The sequence below is a fragment of the Schistocerca gregaria genome, chromosome 7 (assembly GCF_023897955.1).
Source record: "Schistocerca gregaria isolate iqSchGreg1 chromosome 7, iqSchGreg1.2, whole genome shotgun sequence".
Taxonomy (NCBI): domain Eukaryota; kingdom Metazoa; phylum Arthropoda; class Insecta; order Orthoptera; family Acrididae; genus Schistocerca; species Schistocerca gregaria.
The window spans coordinates 315,744,218-315,769,681 of record NC_064926.1 but is presented as its reverse complement, the minus strand read 5'-3'; the positions used below and the strand labels follow the sequence as shown (position 1 = coordinate 315,769,681).

Here is a 25,464-nt window from a genome sequence, read left to right as displayed (position 1 = left end):
CCTGTCTGTGATGCAGCGTCAAGGGTAACCGCAGCCTTGGTCTCCGAGCTGATAGTCCATGCTGCTGCTGTTCGCGCAGATGGTTGTTGTCTTGCAAACGCCCCCATCTGTTGACTCAGGGATCGAGACGTGGCTGCACGATCCATTACAGCCATGCGGATAAGATGCCTGTCATCTCGACTGCTAGTGATACGAGGCCTTTGGGATCCAGCACGGCGTTCCGTATTACCCTCCTGAACCCACCGATTCCATATTCTGCTAACAGTCATTGGATCTCGACCAACGCGAGCAGCAATGTCGCGATACGGTACACCGCAATCGCGATAGGCTACAATCCGACCTTTATCAAAGTCGGAAACATGATGGTACGCATTTCTCCTCCTTACACGAGACATCACAACTACGTTTCACCAGGCAACGCCGTTCAACTGCTGTTTGTGTATGAGAAATCGGTTGGAAACGTTCCTCATATCAGCACATTGTAGATGTCGCACCGTCGCCAACCTTGTGTGAATGCTCTGTAAAGCTAATCATTTGCATATCACAGCATCTTCTTCCCGTCGGTTAAATTTCGCGTCTGTAGCACGTTATCTTCGTGGTGTAGCAATTTTAATGGCCAGTAGTGTAGGATCTTGGGTTTAACTCCATACGTCCTGTAATAGAATCGAGTGGTCTGTTGAATGTTTCAGACTGCCCGACTCATAAACTCGTTACTATGTGTGGTCTAAGTGATTTTTTTTCTTCTCCAGTTCATTGCCCTACTTTACAGTCTAGATGGTATGGACGGACAGGCAAAAGCAATCATTGTTAGAAAATGTTTTTGACTTTTAAAGTACCCAGTTGCACTGCCTACATTCTTTCGAGAAGATTTAAAACCACAGTTCGTTAATTAATATTGGGGCCGGATTTTACAAGGATAAAGCGACCGCATTCGGATACCTCATACGATCTACATTCATTAACATTCGCTAATGTACAATTTCGACCCTTAAAGTGACCATGACGGATATACCGATCGTGGCCTGCTCGTCGTCAGTAGATTCGACGGATATATCCGTCCGCAGCATTCTGTATCTTGTACTTAAAGGGAATGTCTTTCAGGTTGGCGGGTGTTTTAACGCTTCCTTCACTAAATTTTACCTTCTGTCAGTCAAGGCAAATATATTCTCGGCCGATTACAATGTTTTTCGTGTTATTGCTGGTAAGGATACAAATTATGTCAATCTATCCTGAGGAGAACGTAGCTCCTCTAATTGTTTTGTAGCTTGTTTGCGAGTTCCTGGGGAGGTTATTCTATACATCTTGACATCTCATATATTAGACCACATTTGGTACACGAACTAACGAATAAGAACGCAGGAGCTGTCGATTCAGTGCAGCAAAACAGGAAGCATTTCATTGACTTCATGAAAAATGAGAAGCTGAAAGAGGGCAAACGCCTAACGATGTACAGAAACAAGCATGTGTCGATGAAATGGAAGGACAAGAGAGATTTCGTGATCGTCAGCAAGTTCAGTGACGATACATTTCAAGAAATAAATTCAAAGAATGACATATTCCAAAAGTCAAGTGTTGTCATGGATTAAAACAAGAATGTGGGAGGTCCGGATAGGAGCCTTTCCCAGTTGCAAAGTCCCAAATGACATGTAGCAAAGAACTTACCACAAGATTTTTCGTAATATATTGGACGTCGCATTCTTCAATATACATGGCAGCGAAAATAAGCAGATTGGAATTCACTACTAGCATCGGGGAAAAGTTAGCTGTATCGTCTCCATAACAAGGGTTATCAGTTGGACGCCCACCTGTAACACCAGGAACGATTCGCCTTTTAGCCCGCTCACGTGGAGCACCATAAACGACTTGTCTTATGGCCAGAAAATTTCCAGAATGTTGGACAAACCCAACGAAAAAACAGACCAACAAGCAGGTGTGAAGTACACGCGAACAGAAAACTTCGAAAGACATCTTGCTGGTGGGCAGAATGTGAAGTTCTTCTCTGGTAGTGCAGTGTTTTATTTTATTTCTCGCGGAAAATGACCTGTAATTTCGTGGCAATAAAATTTCATTCTATTCACTATACATTCTATTCAATCCTAATGCACTTTAATTGTGCTCGATAAAAAAATCAACGAAGGAATATTTTAACGACTGAGGGAGGAATATGGCGCGACTGCTCCAGCCAGCTTTAGGGGGAATTACGACCACCACCATGATGGTGGAATTCTCCACTGAGGCAGAGAAGCGCTCACGAAAATACCCACTTAAGGGGATAAATCTTCGCAAATCGACTTAAAATTCCAATGGCATGAGACCATGCGCTTTCCTGTTGCAAATTATTTACACGCAGTTCACGTGCAGAAAGCGAGCAAGTTCGTGATGTGGTTATATCTCTGGACTCGCGTCTGGGAGCAACGAGTTTCAGATCCCAGTCTGACCGCCCAGATTTAGATTTTTCATGGTTTATATAAAAAAATAAGGCAAATGTCGGGATAGTTCGGATGAGGACACCGTCCAACACCCTAACACATCCTTTCCAATTTCCAGCTCGTGCTCCTTCTATAATGACCTCACCGTCGACAGAAAATTAAACGCTAATCTTCTTTTCAGTTTTCTATCTCACATCTCCTTCCTCCTCTAATGTGTTCATGTGAACAAAGTACATGGTGAACCACATGCCGATACACTCACCTCAGCGTTCTCGGTTCCAAGGTCGAGTAGAATTGTACGGTGGGTAAAAACAACTTCGCGCGTTTTCCTTCCATCTATATTGTTCGACAGTTTCACTCGGGCACGATAAATTGCCAGCGGAGAGGCAGGAAGCAACGAGGTGGAGAAGTCACAGTTCGTGATTCTTGCACAACACGTCTCAGTTACCTGATGTAACAAGATACAATCTCAGTCATACCTGACGGAGGGAATCTGCTGGTGTTATGTGAACACATCCAGCAGCTTTGTGATCCTAGCGCGTGTATTGTATGCCAAATGGCTCTTCGTGTAGTAGGCTGAGACATTAAGACTCCTCTGAGAAATACATGCCAGACGCATAGTGACGAGCCACGATTCATAGAAGTTGCACTGTCAGGATTAAACACTGTTCACCAGCTTGTGAATGTGCAGATGAGTTTCAGTTACTTCTTCGCTTACAGTAGATTGACTGCTTACAGCAAGATGACATCTCGTTGTGAAGTCGGATTGAAGTCAGTAATATATCGTAGCAACATATGATCTTGGTAACCATCGTTAACATTTCACATAACCATTACACCATGACATAGGTGCTCATGCTACAGCGTTAGATTATTACTATGCAGTGGTAGACTAAGATCACTGCACGCTTCTCACTAACACTAACATCGGTAAAAAAAGAGAAGTTTCATTTTCTAATGATACATCAGGAAGCATAAGCTACCAGCGCTATATCTGAGAGTACTTACAGACATTCTGTAGATTTCATCGAATATGAGAGGGAAAGAACCACTATCTCACCAAATGCTGGAAGTAGTGAAGAAGCTCATAATATCATATAAGTCTGAAATATATAAAATTTACTGGCATATTACAACTGTAAATTAGATCGCAGCTCGGCACTGTGCCCTCACCTATTTCAGGCAATGCGCTTATGATCAGTTTACACTTAAAGAACCATCGCAAAACTGCAGTGTCTCAGCAGCTCTTTCCTACTTTCAACTTTCCTGGTACTATAATCCATTCCCTGCTATTTGTAATGTGGTAAAAAGTATTGACTCTTGAAAAACAAAGGACCTGGTTAGAATCTGTTTCGAAGACAATTGTATCCTGTCAAGGAGGTCAGTTACTCATATTGCAGAACGAAAACTACACTCGGGAATCAGGTACTGCCTTCAGCTGGAGTTGGGGCACAGAAGTTGCGCACATGCACTGTCTGACAAAAAAAGTGAGCGCTCAGATGACATAACAGGATATCAGTGTAATTTCGCACATGTACACACCATTTATGGGTATGTAAATGAAAACAGTTGAAATTCTCTGTGACAAGTAAAACAGCCACCAAAGTGCAGTAGTTTTTTTGTGTAGATTTGGTAGGTTGTGCCTAGCGGGGTGTTTAAAAGGAGTGAACACCATCATATTTTGAATGGTCACTGCGAAGGACACGGATGTGTCACGTACTTCTGTGAGCAGATTTTGAAAGGGTCTCATTGTGAGTCTCCATTTAGCTGGCTGGTCGAATCGTTCAATATCTAGATTTGTGGGGCATTCGGATTTGACAGTGGCCTGATGTTGCACTGTTGGGGAACATAAGGACAGACATACTCTTGATGTGGTTCCGGTCGACCACATCTGACCAGTAAAAGCCGGCCGGGGTGGCCGAGCGGTTCTAGGCGCTACAGTCTGGAACAGCGCGACCGCTGTGGTCGCAGGTTCGAATCCTGCCTCGGGCATGGATGTGTATGATGATGTCCTTAGGTTAGTTAGGTTTAAGTAGTTCTAAGTTCTAGGGGACTGATAACCTCAGAAGTCCCATAGTGCTCAGAGCCATTTGAATTTGACCAGTAAAAGGGAGGATCGACATGTTGGGTACACCAAGCATATCGTAACCCCCTCCACAGCTGCACCCACCACCCGAGACCTAGTAGTAGACTCTCTGCAACATTCTGTGTCAACATCCACCAAAGTTTTTAAACCAGTGGCACCCAGATTAGGAAATTACCTTCTCATGCATAGGCTGCCATTAACACCACAGCACAAATGCGGATTTCTAGAGTTACTGTGACCGGTATGCATGGACTGCCGAGATATGGCGACACGTTGTGTACAGTTCTAGACTACCCCAGATGACTGCCGTCGGCGAGTATGGCAGCAACCTTGTTAGAGGTTCCGTTCTGCTAGTGTTTTGGCAAGACATACCGGTGCTGCTCCTGATGTCAAAATGTGGGGAACCATTGGGTATAGATTCAGGTCGTGGCTGGTAGTGATTGAGGCAGTTTTGAGGGCACAGCGGCTCGCAACGGACATCCTGCATCCTCATGTGCTATAGGTCACGCAGGATACGGAGGCCGATGCGCAGTGACCAGTTCTCGTCCAAAGCGCTGGGCGAGTTCATTCGTTTGTTCAGAAGGGGAGGCCGACAACCGTTTGCCACCATTCGGCCGATCGGCGACAACGGAATCGACGTGCACGTCCTGCAATCTTTCTCAAACTATTCGATAAAAAAAAAAAAACTTTTTGCTTTATGTGTTGATTTGCCGGCCGCGGTGGTCTCGCGGTTCTAGGCGCGCAGTCCGGACCCGTGCGACTGCTACGGTCGCAGGTTCGAATCCTGCCTCGGGCATGGATGTGTGTGATGTCCTTAGGTTAGTTAGGTTTAAGTAGTTCTAAGTTCTAGGGGACTAATGACCACAGCAGTTGAGTCCCATAGTGCTCAGAGCCATTTGAACCATTTTTTTTGTGTTGATTTATATATCGGGTTCATTATTATGTGCCTATAATTTCGTTAATAGTCGCAGTTATTGTGATATGTACATGGAAGTAAGACACTGCACGAGATTCGAAAAAGTTTGCAATGAAAAACAGAAGTCGCAATGATTTTGCGTTTGCTTTATATTGCGTAATATGTTGCTGTATATGACATTTAGCTACCATATTGGATTTTTCTTTAGACTTGGGGGGAGATCTCTATCGTTCACCAATCTCGAGAAAACTGAACTGACGTAACACACTCATTTGCGATCGCACTGCGCCAGCTATAAAGCCAGACTGAAATATTCAAAACATTGAGATATCTAAATGAGATATTGGCAAATGATAGCACGCAAATAGGAGAGTATTTTGAAGTATGGTTATAATGCAAAACTTCATTATCTACCGTTTTATTCCACTAACGACAGACTTTTCCGATGAAAGAATGTAAGTTTTAAAGGACCATTGATAACTGGTGAAATGAGAAATGCTGTGGAATTTGGAACAACATAAGTGAAATCATTACTCGTTTATTTTGTACCGAGGATGTGCTCTTTCATAAAATGCTGACCTTACTGTTCCTCATTTCCTCGCTTAATATTGGATAAAGCACTGTTTCAGAATTCTCTCGCAAATGCGTCTGCACAAGAAGTTACTGAATTACTGGAAACTCTGCTGAGTTTAGGCAAGAGAAGCAAATGTTAACATGGTAACAAGAGAAGTGGATACGCTTTACTCAAAATTCCCCACTCGTTTTCCGAAAGTTACAAATGGTCAACAAACCAGGCGAAAATAAATCGCTGCATTTTCAGTGGAATTCTTTTTAGATACTAACCGAAGAAGAGGTGACAGATCTTTTTAACACCATGCAGGCTTGGGGGTGAACGGGCCCCGCTTAATATTTACAAAAAAAATGTGAATGTAAGCTTCAGTTTAGAACAGCGCTTCCACCCCAACGCTCTCATTTCTCCTACAGCGCCTGTCCACAACACCCATCACTACCGCTCTCTCCACACATGTCCTGCCCTCTGCGCATCTACTGTCCATGGTATACTGCGTGGACTGTACCCCTCATGTGACAGTACCGTCGTACCATTTTTCAACAGGACCATGCTCGTCCGCACTCGTGTCTCTGTGGATGGTCCACGTGATACCGAGGTAGTCCTATATCCAGCAAGACCCCCGGATCTGTCCCCGACAGAACAAATATGAGATCAGCTCTGATGTCAGCTTTGTCCCAGGGTACACGGACTACTTGCGACAGCTTTGGCCAGCTTGCCCCAGGAGAGAATACGACTGCTTTGTAACATCGTTCCCAACCGAATCAGTGCATTCGTCCATGCCATAGGGGATGCAGCGTCATACTCATAAGTGGGTTCATACTGCCAAGTTCTTTCTAACTCCGACACGATTTTATAATCACTGAAACAGCATCACATATCGTCTCAACTCGTGAAGTTTCATTTCGTTTCCTCCTCACTTTCTGGGCGTTTCATTTTATTGTATGAAGTAGTGTATAAATCTGGCAAATTGCAGCGACGTTGGTTTGTATGTGATTTCTGTAAGACTGAGGATGTTATTTTAAATTTTGTGCAACAGCAACCATTTTTCCATGTTTCTGCCAGGCCTGCTGCCGGTGAACCATGTTTCTGCTCGTGGCATGGTTTAGTTTTTATAGGTTCTGCTGTCCCCTTCATTTTAAGTATGGAGTGTCAGTTTTAGCGCGCTATTTGCTTACAGTTTGACGCGAATGAAGGAGAGTGGTTCTAAGACAACTACCTTTCCTCTGACTTGTTAATAAGAATCTCAATCAATTCAGGACACGCGCTCCCATGTCAGATCCCCGAGAATTTCTGTTACGATTCTAGCAACGTGTCTCTAAATTCATTCGATGTCTTTTGTCATACGTACTTACATGCATAACAACTCCAAATGATGGAACAGCACTCTAGCGTCTCGTATGCGATTACCTATATACCTGTAGATGCCCTAAATTTTCCCAGAATATTTGAAATAAATTTATCCCTTCCAGTCGTCGTCTTCAGTACTGATTTTACGCGATCGTCCCATAAATACTCTGACGAAAGTTGAAGTGTTAAATTATGACACATCACTCCAATATTTATTAAACTTTGTGGATATGTTCATTACATAACGGACATCAAAAGATTAAACTTTTTTCCATTCAGAACAGATGTCCATCAGCATCAAAATCATTATGAGGAGTGATCCATATGGCCCGAAATACTCTTACATTCGTTAGCTTCCGAATGCCATCTTGATTAATTTCCTGTGCGATTTAAAAATGTGCTTTGTCAGTTTATGAAGATTATTGGCTGGAAGCTGGTGTGATTGTCCATCCCATTCCAGACATGGTCCATGGGTGTAAAATCTCGAGACCGGGTAGACAAGTCAAACATCATTAATTTTTCGCAATGCACACATTTCACGCTATGAATTAAATTATGCAATATTAAATTACGATGCAGGAATATGTTCTTTCGTACCCTGGTCATTGAGGAACGCACAGCACGTTCACCATTCCTGCCACGTATTTATGACCATTCAGCCTCCCTTCAGTCACTATCAAAACAGTCCTGTTGTCATATACAGTATCACCCAACAGTACATTCCACGTGTTGCAGAGGTATGGACCTTAGACTTGCTGCTACTCGCGACATTTCATCAGGTCAACAACGGACACGTTGGTATCAGTTTGATCGCAACATACAAAATCGAGACACTCTGCTAAATATCACGGAATACCACTCAATGTTCCAGTTGACTCTGGCGGTACATTATCCAAGTCTCTGCTGCCAGCGGTAAACGTCGCATTGAAACTCCAGATCTCAATACAACTTTCAATAATATGTTCCCGACGGTTCTTGGAGAAACTGGATCAGTAACCTCCGTCTGGATTTCGGCTGTAGTCAATGGTCTATTCGTCACAAACATTAGAACAGTCCTACGACCCTCTCGTTGTGCAGTCCTTTTTAAAGGACCCGTGCCCGCTCCTATTGCCACACTATATTCCACCAATATGCATCCATTACACTACGGCCAACAGTATATTCGATCTGCTAGTATGATGCTCCGGCGCCCCCTCAGCCGACGACTCAGTTTTTCTCAAAGTCCGGAAGATGGTGACAAGATGCATTTACACTTTCTCTGCTCATTCTGTTTGCAATCTCTACCAGAAAAATTTTCAATAGCGTTGATACATTCAATAGTCATCATGTCCTCATACCATTCATCATCTCTATAAATCAGACTTTCGTACTGAAAACAATCTCGAATAAGAACGAAGTAGGATCAGTACTTCCCGGAGTGAAAATACTGGAATGCGCCTTTGTTGTCGAACGAGAGACCTTTAGGTTTCTCCTTTAAACCAGAGCTGGAGTTTTTGCTGCCGAGCTGTTTGTCATTTACCACGCCACACTGCACGTCATGTGACACTGAGTCTATAAATCTATTGTATGCCTTGATTCCCTGAGTGCTCTCAAGAGCCTCTTGCGACGAACACGTACCGTACCGCGGATCAAGGAACGTCTTCAGGCGCTCGCTGAAGCTTGGCCACCAGAGTATCGTTCGTGCCAGTTACTTGACATGTCGATATGCTGATGAATGAGGCTGCTGATGCCGCTGCCAAGGGTGCAACTCTGCTAGACAGTTTTTTTTAAGCCACTCTATTCCATTAGATGATCTCAGCTTTGCAATACGCAGCAACATTCTATTATAGTGGCACGAACACCGGTCGTCGCTGCATGGGAACAAGATCAGGGAGATTACGGCGGTACGAATGGAAAACAAGGAGAGATAATAGGGGAAAATGAGTACTGACGTAAATTAAGGGTTTTATGGAATTCGCATCAGGTCAAATGTTAACTGAGCTAATTATCGATTATGATGGTTATAGACTACGTTGGAATCAACACTCCTTTCCCACAATAATTCTTCCTTCGCTTACCCTCCTCCGTGTCACCACGAATAGCACATAATTGTCTCCATTTGTAATGGAAATGCTGAATATGCGAGGGGCTCAGTCGAGTCCTGCCGCTTCAAGGTGGAAAACACAGATTCTGCTACACTTGTGTGGATTTCGTTGTCCCAGCCCAGATGCATAGCCTAGGCCGCGAGTTCGTTGTTCTTGGAGAGAGGTTGTAAAAGATTAAGGATGCCAATAAAAACACACAAAGCTGTAAATTCCTAATAAGATGATTTGCATACGTTCTATTACAAAGTCTAACGTTTCACAGTTCCTATTATAATCAATCGCAATCCTATTACATTAAGTCTTATAAGAAACATGTTCACAAGAAATATATGTTGGCACCCTGTCCATCTCTGCTTTGCACATTAAGTCGTGTTATTTGAATACAATATTATGTGGCGCGGGTGCGAAGTTTTAATGGTGCGGCCAGTAATACGAACCGTACCGTTCAACCCCTCGTTCCAGACTCACAAGACAGACCGACTCACTTCGCTTCGTAGTGCATTTCTGGCGGCAGCCGAAGGTGCACGAAGTACCTCGTCTGAATATCGTTATTCTAATATTAATGAAAATTGTTATAAAAATGAGATTTGAACCAAGTGGGTTAAAGCTTGCTACGGAGAATGTATTCAGCATGACAGGCAATTTATATTAGGATTGATTAGTATAACGATCAATTAGTAACAACATGTTGCTGCATCCCTGTTATCTTCTGCCAAATCTCTCTATTTAGGGCATTCTTCCTGAGTACACGGCGATGCTCCATTTTTCATTGATACTACCTATCCAAGAACGTCGTGGTCTACCGCGCTTTCGTCTGCCAAACGGTTTCACGAAAACTTTTTTGTTGGCCGCCAATGATCTGGCATTCTCAACGGATATCTATACCACTTTAATGATTTTCTTTCAGTCTTATCACTTTTTCGCTTGTATTCGTCATAGCTACTACTTCATCATTAGTTTGTTTCTCGATTCTTGATATCCTGCTTTTCCTCCGTGAATAATCCATTTCCTTTCTTATTGTTATTGGAACTATTCTTATGCCACCAAAAAGAATTCACATACCCTAGTTTACCCATCCGAGTCCCAAGGCTTCACTTTAGATTCTCTAGCATTAGAGAGCTTTTCTTATAATGAGGTGCTGGTCCATTAACCCAACTCACAGCCTTGAAAGCACAGGATTTCACTTCGAAAGTTACTCCATTGGCTTTTCCAACTTTCAACCAAAGTGCCACATAACAACTTAACCTATACCTAGTCTGAATACAGCCAAACCAGTCATAATAAAAAAGTGTCGCAGTTTTTCCAACCTTTAAACACAAATTACAACTGATTCCTAATAATATGAAAGGCCAAACAGCCTTTATTGCGAAGCGTATCGTAGACTACAGCATATTATGCTACACTGCTAGATAGGAAACACATTCTTAGTGTACCTTGAAAGGTTTATACACTAATTGAAATGGTAGTAAATCACAGTTCGTTTGATACTTCGCCACCGCCACCTGGTGCATCTTTGAATGAAAATTCAATGAAAACTACAAGTGTATTCGGAACGTTGCGACTTAAAATAGCTTTGCATGACGAACAAATAGGCCATGCACAATGTGTGGATTCCAGAGATTGCGTTATTGAGTAGAGCTCTGGCAAGCAAATAGATAAGAGTCGAATTGTTATCTTGAATAGTAATGGAGAGAGAGTATTGTATCGTGGCAGAACGAGGAGCTTGGAAATTAGAAATTTATGGTAACGTGGGGAGCCGCGCGAACCCTGTCAAGGTGCCATAGACCACACGACTACCCCGCGCGGAACGATCAGCTTGGACAGCGGATGTGCCGCACAGAGATTTCTGTTTGAGATGTTCCACGATGTGTAACCTGACGATGAAGGACGCTTTTTAAGACGGTTGTATAAAAACAGAGCATTTCAGGAAAAGATAATTTATTTTTAGTTTCTGAGCTGTAATCTGTGCAAAGGTTTCATTGGGTCTTATATTATCAACGTGTGAGCAATCAGGGAAAATTATCAGTCACGCGTTCATTATTAGCCTTCCCCCATTTAGATTAGTTAAATACATTGAGGTGACAATAGTCATGGGTTAGCTATAAGCACATATACAGATGGCATTAGTGTCGCGTACACAAGGATGAAAGGGCAGTGCGTTAGCGGGGCTGTCATTTGTACTCAGATGATTTATGTGAAAATGTTTCCGAAGTGATGATAGCCGCACGACGGGAAATAAGATTTTGAACGCGGAATGGTAGTTGGAGCTAGACGCATGGGACGTTCCATTTCGGAAATGGGTTGGGAAGTCAATATTCCGAGGTCCACAGTTTCAAAAGTGTCCCTAGAAGATAAAATTTCAGTCATTACCTTTCACCACGGACAACGCAGTAGCCGACGGCCTTCGCTCAATGATCGAAAGCAGCGACGTTTGCTTAGAGTTGTTAGTGCTAACAGACAAGCAACACTGCTTGGAATAACCGCAGGAATCAATGTGGGACGTATGATGAACGTATGCGTTAGGGCTTTAATAGGATATGGCAACACATCTGTGGCCGACTCGAGTACCTTTGCTAATAGCACGACACAGCGTGCAGCGCCTCTCCTGGGATCGTGACCGACTGCAGAATAGTGGCCTAGTCAGATGAGCACCGACTTCAGTTCGTAAAAGCAGATGGTAGAGTTCGAGTGTGGCGCAGACTCCACGAAACCATGGACTCGTCAACAGGGCACTGCGCAAGCTGGTGGTGGCTCCATAATGGTGTGGGCTGTGTTTACATGGAGTGGACTGGGTTCTCTGGTCCAGCTGTACTGATCGTCGACTGGAAAATCGTTATGTTCGGCTACTTAGAGACCATCTGCAACCATTCATGGACTTCACATTCCCAAACAACGAAACAACGTTTATGGATACCACTGCGCCACCGACCCACAGTTGTTTGCGATTGGTTTGAAGATTATTCTGGACAATTCGAGCGAATAATTTGGCCACTCAGGTCGCCCTACATTAATCCCATCTCATATTTCTAGACTAAATCGAGATATCACTACGTGCATAAAACCCTGCATCGGCAACTCTTTTGCAATTACGGACGGATATGCAGGCACCATGGTTCAGTATTTCCGCAGGAGACTTCGAGCGACTTGTCGAGCTCATGCCGCAGCGAGTTGCTGCACAGTGCCAGGCAAAAAATGTCCGACACGGTATTAGGAGGTATCCCATGACTTTTGAGTGTATGCTACCAGTGAAAAGACGTTTATCCCAGCAAAATCCCCAGGCTCCACACAAATGTCTCTCCGCAGAAGTGTCAATCCACACAAGTATTCCACTCTGCTGAGGCCTGTTCAGCCTGGGTAGCCATGCTGGTAGTTGAATTACCATCAACATAGCCATCAGCTTCATTGGAAAACGCGTACCCTCCTGCCCGTTGCTGCAGACACTCTCGGTAAGGCAGTATCCCCTGGGAGGGGCCGATACAGATTGTCTGCAAGAAAGTGAATACCCTCTGGTCGCGTCAGTGCCTTAAGCGGCAGGCCAGTGGGATGGTTAAACAGTACGAGACAGAAAGCAGACTTTGGCACCTGTAGCCGCGGCTGGTTACCGCGGGAACCGGTCGCGCCGCGGCGCCAACCCAACCCAGCACAGGCCAGGCTCGGCAGTGGGTTTGCCTCTGCTCGCTATAAGAGGCGCCGGCGACCGCGCGCGCCAGCCAGTCCCGCTAGCAGACGCCGCGCCACGCCACGCCACGCCAGCCACGCTACGCGCAACGCCATGGGAGCCAGCAGGCTGAAGGTAGGCGCGCCTAAAGCGTACGTCATGTAAATAAGTGCGGCCACAAGCTGTCCGAGCAGTCGTCGTGTGCTCTCAGCCTTGAACTTACTTAGAAACGTCACACAATGAGCTTGTCACGGACTGGCTCAGAATATGTCAAGAGGCGATGATACGCACGCAGAAGTTCGCTGCTTCTTCCGTTCGCAGTGTCTCACATTCATCTTTCGACGATACGATGCATGTGATGAGAGATCGTTGCAGTTGTGAAACCTAGTGTTCCCACGGTAGGACAGAGTGAAAAAGCAACCGAAGGTGACGTCCGAGTTCATTCTGGCAAGAAGCCTAATTCTGTCACCGTTGATCGATAATCGTCATCTCGACGTCATCATTCCGTAACACTCTGCGTGCAGGTTTTGGAGGCACCTCAGCAAAGTATCAATTATTTTGTACTAGTTTTACGCCTCAGCGTCCCTAATTATTTGTGCAGGCGACGAATGTTTCTCAACAAACCATAAAGACATTCGCCCCTCTTCGCAACATCACCTCAAACCTTGTCACCATTGTTACCATAGACCAGTGTCGAGAAAGTGGCCCAACTAACTACTCTTAGAGGCAAGTCTGCTGTGATTGTAATAAAAAGTTTCGTAGATATCCAGTAATTCCGCGGAAGCGTTTTGATCGCTAAACACTTTATTTATGACGCGTTTTGAGTAATCAACATCAGAAAAAAGTGCTTAGGAAACCTCGTACAAGTGAGAAATACAAGAAAAACGTACAATCTCATGTACAGTTGTTCTTATGCGTATTTACAAAAGATATTGTTAGTCAAAAATGGTTCAAATGGCTCTGAGCACCATGGGACTTACCTGCTGAGGTCATCAGTCCCCTAGAACTTAGAACTACTTAAACCTAACTAACCTAAGGACATCACACACATCCATGCGCGAGGCAGGATTCGAACCTGCGACCGTAGCAGTCGCGCGGTTCCAGACTGAAGCGCCTAGAACCGCTCGTCCACACCGGCCAGCTATTGTTATTCGTCGCATCACAGTTTGGTATACGACGTCCCGCAATAACATCTTTTGAAAATACGTCTAAGTCATTTGTACATGAGATTATGTGTTTTTCTTGTAATTCTCACTTGCATGAGCTTTCCTAAGCATATTTTATCTGATGTCGCTTACTCAAAACGGTTCGTAAATAAAGTTTTCAGCAATCATACGTACATATTCTAAAGGCTAATATCGTATCGACGCAACCACAACGTTCTGTCATTAGAGGCTCGCTTCGGTTCATTGTAATTGTCGCATCCTATCTATCCTCTTCTTGATGTTTTCCAAATACCTCTTCCTGGGCCGTCGTCCTCTTCCTCCCTTTCCCAGCCCTTTGCCTCCAGGTCTGTTAACGATGAGTAGGCGACGTGTCCAATAAATTTTATTTTTCTGTTTTCCATTTCTTTAGTAATCTTCTTCTTCTTGACTTCCCTTAAGACTTCCAGGTTTGGTTTTCCTTTCCGTCCAGCTCGTACTAGTCATTCTCCATCATATTCACACTTCAACAGCTTCGAGTAGATTCCTTTACAATCCAACCAAAGCGGCTCAGTGTCATAGAGCAGCGTACTCCATTACAAATAATTCTCCAAAGGATTTTCTGACACATGTGATCATATGTTTATCGGTGAAAATGTTTTTTTTTTTTTAATCCAAAAACACTTGTTTTGCCAGTGCAGTCCTTCTCTTTATTCCCATGAAATATCTATTGTCCTCTGTGATTATTCTACCGAGACAACAGAATTGTTTCACCTGGTCAGTTCTGACATAATACATTGTTATACTGACTTTAATTTGTTTCACGTTTCTCGTATTCCCATTACTTTCGTTTTCCATCCGTTGACTTTTAATGCACTGTTTCGTCGATATTTAGATTATTAGATATGAGCAGCTAACTCGATTAGTTAGAAAATGATGTTGAGGAGGAATAAGGCCTTTCTTTTATTTATTTATTTATTTATTTTGTATTTTTTGTAGATACAACGGTGCATTCTCCTGAACTGATTTAGTGAAATAGCGGAGACCATTCCTCGGTATGGGCGAAGTGAACTATGAACTCTGTTCCTCCGGAAAATGAATCATGACTCAAGCACTTCACTACTTCACTCCATTGTAAATCATGCTGTGAGGAAGTTCTTCTGTAAGATCGTTGTTTAGCCAGTGAACACTTCACCAGAAATATAAACTTGTGTTTTAAGAACAGAGAAAACAATATCTGTGAAAATATAAGCCGTAGTTTGGTATCTGTGTTTAAAATATAGTGTGTACTGGACTTCCAGCTGTATAGATCGAGAAAATTAATTTTTAAACTTTAATTAAAAAGATGGCGACCCAGCTACTAATTGCAATGGGTCATATTTGTCCTTTATAGCCTTATTCACTGATCGAGAACAACACTGAGAATTGATAATACGTTCTAGTTACGTGTTAGAACGGAAAAGGTGTTCACTTTTTTATAGTCGTATGGGTTGTGCGGTTCTAATTCCTTAACTGTTCCATTAAGGAATTGCAACTTCGGATGCGTCCACTACCCTAGAGGAGTGCAGCTGTGCAACAAAAAATTTAAAGTAAGAAGGGTCGTAGGCCTCTTTTGTACATATGACATACTCGTGTGCGTGTGTGGTTCGTAAGTGCCATTATTTATTTCCGATGAACAGGTCTACTGAACACAGCACACCAAACGGCTGGTTTCCAATGACACGAATTCTTTTGAAATTTTCATATTTATTTTCTAGTCCCTTCTTAAAATTGTCTGTTTGCAAGTCCATGTGCGAATTCGTTGCTGGTTAAGAGAGAACAGTCGAGAAATTGTGTGTTTTGAATTTCGAAACTTTACAGATTCCATAGAAATCTGCAATATACGCTAGGAAACGTAGGACATCACACACATCCATGCGCGAGGCAGGATTCGAACCTGCGACCGTAGCAGTCGCGCGGTTCCAGACTGAAGCGCCTAGAACCGCTCGTCCACACCGGCCAGCTATTGTTATTCGTCGCATCACAGTTTGGTATACGACGTCCCGCAATAACATCTTTTGAAAATACGTCTAAGTCATTTGTACATGAGATTATGTGTTTTTCTTGTAATTCTCACTTGCATGAGCTTTCCTAAGCATATTTTATCTGATGTCGCTTACTCAAAACGGTTCGTAAATAAAGTTTTCAGCAATCATACGTACATATTCTAAAGGCTAATATCGTATCGACGCAACCACAACGTTCTGTCATTAGAGGCTCGCTTCGGTTCATTGTAATTGTCGCATCCTATCTATCCTCTTCTTGATGTTTTCCAAATACCTCTTCCTGGGCCGTCGTCCTCTTCCTCCCTTTCCCAGCCCTTTGCCTCCAGGTCTGTTAACGATGAGTAGGCGACGTGTCCAATAAATTTTATTTTTCTGTTTTCCATTTCTTTAGTAATCTTCTTCTTCTTGACTTCCCTTAAGACTTCCAGGTTTGGTTTTCCTTTCCGTCCAGCTCGTACTAGTCATTCTCCATCATATTCACACTTCAACAGCTTCGAGTAGATTCCTTTACAATCCAACCAAAGCGGCTCAGTGTCATAGAGCAGCGTACTCCATTACAAATAATTCTCCAAAGGATTTTCTGACACATGTGATCATATGTTTATCGGTGAAAATGTTTTTTTTTTTTTAATCCAAAAACACTTGTTTTGCCAGTGCAGTCCTTCTCTTTATTCCCATGAAATATCTATTGTCCTCTGTGATTATTCTACCGAGACAACAGAATTGTTTCACCTGGTCAGTTCTGACATAATACATTGTTATACTGACTTTAATTTGTTTCACGTTTCTCGTATTCCCATTACTTTCGTTTTCCATCCGTTGACTTTTAATGCACTGTTTCGTCGATATTTAGATTATTAGATATGAGCAGCTAACTCGATTAGTTAGAAAATGATGTTGAGGAGGAATAAGGCCTTTCTTTTATTTATTTATTTATTTATTTTGTATTTTTTGTAGATACAACGGTGCATTCTCCTGAACTGATTTAGTGAAATAGCGGAGACCATTCCTCGGTATGGGCGAAGTGAACTATGAACTCTGTTCCTCCGGAAAATGAATCATGACTCAAGCACTTCACTACTTCACTCCATTGTAAATCATGCTGTGAGGAAGTTCTTCTGTAAGATCGTTGTTTAGCCAGTGAACACTTCACCAGAAATATAAACTTGTGTTTTAAGAACAGAGAAAACAATATCTGTGAAAATATAAGCCGTAGTTTGGTATCTGTGTTTAAAATATAGTGTGTACTGGACTTCCAGCTGTATAGATCGAGAAAATTAATTTTTAAACTTTAATTAAAAAGATGGCGACCCAGCTACTAATTGCAATGGGTCATATTTGTCCTTTATAGCCTTATTCACTGATCGAGAACAACACTGAGAATTGATAATACGTTCTAGTTACGTGTTAGAACGGAAAAGGTGTTCACTTTTTTATAGTCGTATGGGTTGTGCGGTTCTAATTCCTTAACTGTTCCATTAAGGAATTGCAACTTCGGATGCGTCCACTACCCTAGAGGAGTGCAGCTGTGCAACAAAAAATTTAAAGTAAGAAGGGTCGTAGGCCTCTTTTGTACATATGACATACTCGTGTGCGTGTGTGGTTCGTAAGTGCCATTATTTATTTCCGATGAACAGGTCTACTGAACACAGCACACCAAACGGCTGGTTTCCAATGACACGAATTCTTTTGAAATTTTCATATTTATTTTCTAGTCCCTTCTTAAAATTGTCTGTTTGCAAGTCCATGTGCGAATTCGTTGCTGGTTAAGAGAGAACAGTCGAGAAATTGTGTGTTTTGAATTTCGAAACTTTACAGATTCCATAGAAATCTGCAATATACGCTAGGAAACGTTTAGTGCTCTCTCTCTCTCTCTCTTTCACACTCACATAGTTCCTGGTGTCTCATTTTTCAGACTAAGATTTTTAATGTGTTTTTTGTTGATAATATTACAGGAAGTAAATCATTTGCCGTAATCAGTTTCGAGGCTAAAGCCACGTTACCAGATAATCATCATTGCCATCTAAGCCTAACGACTGCGATGAAGCCACAAAACAGGAAATATTTACTTGTAGTTTATCTCTTTGCAGTTTTTTGCCTGTGTTTTGGTGATGACGCTACCTCTACTACAGATGCTCTAAGTAGATATTCAGTGTCTTGTCAAAATTGGAACGAAAAAAATTGTATTTTATCAAAACTGGACATGCTTCACACGGGGTGTTATCCAGGATTCTTATTTAGAAAATTGGATTGATCTCCTCTCTGTAGGTTGATGTTTTTTATTATATCATGCCGGCCCGAGTGGCGTAGTGGTTCTAGCCGCTACAGTCTGAATACGTGCGACCGCTACGGTCGCAGGTTCGAATCCTGCCTCGGACATGGATGCGTAGGATGTCCTTAGGTTAGTTATGTTTAAGTTATTCTAAGTTCTAGGGGACTGATGACCACAGCAGTTAAGTCCCATAGTGCTCAGAGCCATTTGAACCATATTATTTCATGACCGGTTTCCGGCAATGTTACCCATCTTCAAAAAAGTTAAAAAATACAAATAAATGAAAATTGAGTTCTAATGCTGTCTTTGCGATATTACAAAGCTAAATACATTTTTTCTGTATCTAATTATGTTGCGTGTTGTGTTATAGAACTTTTATATTGTAGTTAGATAGAAAAAATTATTGGCTTTGTAATGAAACAATTTTATGTTATCATTAGACAGAAAAAAGTAGCTGTGTAACACTGTAAACGCAGGATTTGAACCCAATTGTCATTTATTTATGCTGTGTAACAGATCTCAAGATAGGTGACATTGCCCGAAATCGGTCATGAAGTAATAAAAAAAAGCGATCGACAGACAGAAAAGAAGCCTATTTTGTGCTTGAGTATATGTCGTCATGTATATTTTGATACTTCAGACATTCTGCCCCTTCTCAGATGCTCAGCCATGCGTCCCAATCGATACTCAACACAATGAAAACTGAAAAAAAAAACCGCTGCACGGCGTCGATGGCTTTCATGTCCCCCGTTTCTGTCATTACAGGTGTGTTTGCTGGTGCCTTACCAAAAAGTAGATAGCAGTGTTTACGGAGGAATTAGTGCGCTGTGGCGGCAGAAGGCTGCGGTGGAAGGACGTGGCCTTGTGGAGCACGCCTGCCGCTGGCCGGCTGGAAATCCAGCAGCTGCTGCTTGGAAAACACCCACCACGCCCACGCTCGTGCTTAAGCTTATAACGTGACTGTCGGCATTTTATAAATTTAGTAGTACCGATTTATGCAAAAATGTGACCTTTGGTATCGAACTACTCAGCGCCGTGCTATAAGTAAATTTCAAGGACGCGGAAAATTACTGTTTCTTGCGCAAAAACAGACAATTTTGAAATCAGTAATAAACAAAATTAGCACAAGAGTGTTAGTGAAAGTCTTCAAACGGTATTGCTTACATCGCTTTGTATTACACAGTGACTTAAAGTCATAGTATACAAAATAACCACTCACACTGTCACACCTACACTGACGCGAAAAGCCACGGGATACCTCCTGATATTGTGTAGGGCCTCATTTTGCCCGACTTAACATGTCGTTGAAAGTTCCTTGCAGAAATACTGAGCAATGCTGTCTCGATGATAGCCGGCCGCTGTGACCGAGCGGTTCTAGGCGCTTCGGTCCGGAACCGCGCTTCTGCTATTGTCGCAGGTTCGAATCCTGCCTCGGGCATGGATGTGTGAGATGTCCTTAGGTTCGTTAGGCTTAAGTAGTTCTAAGTTCTAGGGGACTAATGACATCAGATGTTAAGTCCCATAGTGCTTGGAGCCATTTGATTTGTCTCGCTGATGATGATGATGATGATGATGATGATGATGATGATGAAGTCCCGTACTCCTCGCCGTACTAGGCGAGGTCCTAGCGGAGGTGGTTTGCCATTGCTTTCCTCCGACCGTAATGGGGATGAATGATGATGATGATGATGATGATGATGATGAAGACGCAACAACACCCAGTCATCTTGAAGCAGGTGAAAATCCCTGACCGCACCGGGAGTTGTCCATAATTGCGAAAGTGTTGCAGTGCAGGATTTTGTGCACGAACTGACCTCTCGATTATGTCCCATAAATGTTAGATGGGATTCGTGTTGGGCGATATGGGTGGCCAAATCATTCGCTCGAACTGTCCAGAGTGTTCTTCAAACCAATCACGAACAACTGTGGCCTAGTGACATGGCACATTGTCATCCATAAAAATTCCATCGTTGTTGGGGAACTTATCGTTCATGAATGGCTGCATATAGTCTCCAAATAGCCGAACATAACCATTTCCAGTCAAATATCGGCTCAGTTTGACCAGAGGACCCACACCTTTCCATCTATACACACCCCAAACCATTATGGAGCCACCACCAGCTTGCACAATGCCTTGTTGACATCTTGGGTCCATGGCTTCGTGGGGTCTGCACCACACTCATACCCTACCATCAGCTCTTACCAACTGAAACCGGGACTTATCTGACTATATCACTGTTTCCAAATAGTGTAGGGTCCAACCAATGTGGTCACGTGCCCAAGAGAGCGTTGCAGGCGATGTTGTGCTGTTAGCAAAGGAACTCTCGCGTCGGTTGTCAACTGGCACAGCCCATTACGCTAAATTTGCCCGCACTGTCCTAAGGTATACGTTCGTCGTACGTCCCACATTGACTTCTGCGGGTTTTTCACGCAGAATTGCTTGTCTGTTAGCACTGACAACTCAAAGCAAACATCGCTGATCTCGGATGTTAAGAAAAGTTCGTTGGGCACTGCGTTTTCTGTGGTGAGAGGTGATCCCTGAGATTTGGTATTCTTGGCACACTCTCGGCTCCGTGGATTTCAGAATATTGCATTCCGTAACGATTTCCGAAATGGAGTGCCCCATTCACTAGTTACAACTACTGTTCTACGTTCGAAGTCTTAATTCCCGTCGTGCAGCCATAATCTCGTCGGGAACCTTGTTACATGAATCACCTGAGCATAAATGGCAGCTCCGCCAATGCACTGCCTTCTACACCTTGTGTACGCTATAGTACCGCCATATTGCTATCCTACCACTTTTGTCACCATAGTGTACAACTGAACTATTAATTACGCAAGATAACTGTGTGTACAAAAAAATACTGTGCAGTACGATCTGTTTGGTACAGTGCCAAATGTTTTATAAAGTGGATTAGAAAAATAGTTAAGTTAAAGCTCGGATCCACTTTACTGATTTAAATGAAGGTAATGCCTACATTTACAGTAAAAGGATTTTTATTTCTTGGGAAACAGTACGTTACAATGAAAAGGGTATTTTATCTGGGTTGTCGTCGTTCTTCATGTCTTTCATCGCTCATTTTATGGCAATACCACATCAATGATTCTGTAGTGGTTTTTCTCTCCTTCTGATATTCCCGTATATTGCCATGTTCCAAGTTAATTTCCCTTGTGCATTCCTTTATCGTCACAGACCCGTGCTGCTGCTCTATATCGAGAACACAACACAACAAACTCCACAACGTTAACTGTGCTCAAAGCTATTACAAAAATAAAATCTCTGCCTAGCGAGTGCAGCTCCCGTGCATCCATTTTAATTCGTTATACATGTTGCATTTGCTTTCACTACATATTTATGCTTTCTAAATTATTAATCTTTTGAAAGAATTGAGCACAAAAATGTCAGCATTTCCGAGTTTATACATTTAGGAAAATGAAAACTTTGTGCAAATAGTTCTTTGCGTTTCTAACAGACGGCGTTCCTTGACACATTCACAGAATACTGGCGACTGCTTTCAAATATCTCAAATTCCGCTGTGAACTGAAATTTACAAATATAAGAATAAAGTTTATGCTGTGTTTTCATGTTTCAAAAGTGAGTGGATTTAAATGTGTGTTGTTATATTTATTTAATCGTGTCATTACATATTCGTACAGATAGCTGCCTCTGATCTGATTCACTTACCTTCCTCCACAGTAACAAGTCCATGTCTGCTTGCACAGTGCTATTTCCGTTCCATTTTCTTTTCAACAGTGCCAACAAGGGTTGAATATATGATGTGCCGCTGTACTTCTCCGTGACTTCTGTTACAATTTTCCTCTATCTTCACGAAATATTTCACTCTAAACACTAAGATTTGTTTTAAGGCCTCAAGCCTCACGAGATGTAAAATGCAGCAAAAAGATACGTCGATAAACTGAAAAATCTACAGTAGATAAGAACTTCCAAGTATTTAACATTTAACAAATACTTGACAGTTAGCATATTAATCTTCCGCTGAGCACCTCGTTCTGGTATCTTGACTGGGTTGTGCAATTTTTAGGGGTGTCACAACTGGTGTTAGAAGTTCCAATTTGCAGAACATCGGTACACAGGGAACTGGAAGTTAAAGAAATCCTCGCAGGACGGTGAAATTCTTCTGATAAAAATTCTGAGGACTGCACTTTCACTTAAATACTGAAGGACCTGCGCCAGGGTGAGAGGTATTGCCGGAGGAGAGAGTATGTCCCCTCTCTGTTAGAGAGAGAAAACTATGGAGACGAGAGGCAGGAGCTGAGGTGGACGGCGGGAAATATAGTCGGTGTGTAAGACAGAGAGTTAGGATTATTATGTCTTGTGGATAGCGTAATGGTTGCAAGAGGAAAAGGGTGGGGTAGATGGAGACAGAAAGGAAGAGGGGAGTCCTGATGTGGAGTGGGATAGGTGGGGAAGAGTTGAAGTCGGTAGGTGGGATAAATATCAGGGCAGATATTATCTGGGAGAGGGAGTGGTTTGAAGAGGCATTGGGTAAGGGATGAAGTGTGTCTAATGGTAGGGACAGAGGGATGTGTTTGTGAAGTCGCAGCAGCATAGCAGGGTTGGTGATCAGAGGGGAGACAATGGGATGATTGGAATCTAGTTTGCGTACAGTGTAGGAGACGCGGAGGTGTTCTGTGTGGTTGAGGTGATGTGGGAATTTGATGAGATGGTGAAGGATCTAGGTGGGTGAAGTTAAAAGGATGCAGAAAGCGAGAAGGAGGTCATGGCATTAGAGGATTTGTAGGGACTTATAGGCCTTTGGTGGGGCGGAGATGCAAGCAACATTTGTATGGCAGAGGATGGGTCGCATCTGGGTTTTGTGGATGTGGAGAGTAGTGGAGTGATGTAATCCCAAAGTTCGGCAAGTTAGTGGTTTTAGCCTGTTGTGGGTTTTCTGTTGAATGGCTAGTAGCTGAGGTTTCCACATTAGTCGTCGTATAGTGCACTTAGTACATCCTAACACTTCACATTTGCACCTGCCATCCAAGAACAAGTAATCCCTGCAACATTCTTTGTCAGACCGCATCATTAGTCAGAGATTAACAACAACCGGACTATGATTTATAAAGGGCGTTCAAAAAGAAACGAGCCGAAGTCTCGACTGCGCGAACCGGTGACAGGAAGGTCATATCGTGGCGTGTGTAACGAGGTGTGGTTCCGACCAGAACATGGAAGTTTACAGCCCTTCGCTAGATGGCACACGTGCACGACACGTGACTATACAGAGCTAGCAGCAGCCTTCATCAATCGTCCAATGCAGACAGTGACTAGGAGGCGTCACCAGAAGTGCAAAGAGGTGGTGTTCGTTTACTGACAGAGGAAGGAGTAGGAGGAATGGACATTCATCGACGAATGTCACAAGTGTACGGCGAACACTGCATGTCCCTTGCAAGGATCAAGGAGTGGCACTAGCGCTTTAGGGGAGCACGCGTATCGTTAGCCTATGATGCACGGTCTGGAGCACCACATTGTATTACAGATGACATCGCCCAGCTGGTGGATGCACTCATTACCCAGGACCTCCGAGTGACAGTGAAAACCGTAGCCGCCGTCGTCGGATTCAGCGTCGGAAGGGTTCACACCATCATGAAGGAACGACTGCACATGGGCAAAGTGTGTGACCAATGGGTGCCCCATAGTCTTCAACCACACCAGGAAGCATGTCGAATGGCCTACTGTATTGCTCATCTGCAGCGCTATGGTCGGGAAGGGAATGCCTTCCTGACAGGAGTGGAGGCTGGAGATGAGCCATGGTGTCATCACTTCGAACCAGAATCAAAACGACAAAGTCTCCAGTAGAAGCATCCAGTAGATGTCTCCAAAAAAAGCCAAGCCCATCCACACGAGTGCAGGAAAGGTTATGCTGACGTTCTTCTTTGACCAAGATGGGCGGGCCTCTTCTGATTCATTTCCTGCAGCACGGGACAACAGTGAACGCCCAGCGTTACCCGCAAACCTTGACCACCTTTCGCCAAGCTATCAAATCAAAACGACCACGCAGTCTCACCCTTGGGGTCATTCTGCTCCACGACCATGTAAAGATTCCCACGGCCGACACAGTCGCGGCACTCCTGCAGAAATTCAAATGGGAGGTTCTAGGCCACCCTCCATACAGTCCAGACCTCTCTCCTTGTGATTACGCCATTTTTAGTCCCCTTAAAAAGGCTCTGTGGGGAAAATGATTCACCTAGGATGACGACATCCAGCTGTATGTGCGGAACTAACATCGCAGCCCCAGTAATTTTATGAGATAGCCATTCACCGCCTTGTGTCACAGTGGGACGAGTGTCTCAATAGCCAGGGTCAATCCTTCTAACATACAGGTACTGGTTTCTGTAATTATGCCTCCAGCTCGTTTGTTTTTGAACGCCCTTTATACCTTCCCATGCATAAGCTGCCTTTCACACCACAGCAATACAGCTGCCATTTTGTGGAGTGTTGCCGTGACAAGGAAGCATGGATTGCTGATGAATGGTGTCGTATTGTGTCCAGCTACGAATCGCAGTTCTGCATTTCCCCGCGTGACCATCGTCAGCGAGTATGGCAGGGACCAACGTTGTGGAGAGGCAGAGATCCCTTACTCCTGGCGTAACGGCGTGAGGAGCAGTCAGATATGGCTTCAGGCTGCGGCTGATAGTGTTTGAGATAAATCTGAGGGCACAGCCATACGTCACAGACATCCTGCGTTCTTGTGTGTCACATCTGATGCGACAGTATAGTTATATTTTTTTATCTGAAAAGAACGATGTTCATCCAGACACGGCGTGTGTGTGTGTGTGTGTGTGTGTGTGTGTGTGTGTGTGTGTGTGTGTGTGTGAGAGAGAGAGAGAGAGAGAGAGAGAGAGAGAGAGAGAGAGAGAGAGAGAGAGAGAGAGAGAGAGAGAGAGAGTGAGTG

At 43.4% G+C, this 25,464-nt stretch overlaps 1 protein-coding gene across 4 annotated transcripts in view; it reads left to right on the top strand.

Moving 5' to 3' along the window:
* LOC126281263 (solute carrier family 2, facilitated glucose transporter member 1-like) overlaps positions 1-25,464 on the top strand; it is a 510,926-nt gene that overhangs the window by 255,493 nt on the left and 229,969 nt on the right. The window contains exon 1 of one of the 4 annotated variants that reach the window (XM_049980076.1): positions 13,120-13,226. The exons of the other annotated variants lie outside the window; for them this stretch is intronic. Within the exon in view, the coding sequence (XP_049836033.1) occupies positions 13,206-13,226 (21 nt within the window). The 5' untranslated portion in view covers positions 13,120-13,205. Of the gene's footprint in view, positions 1-13,119; positions 13,227-25,464 lie in introns of those variants that run through there. 4 annotated transcript variants of the gene reach the window in all.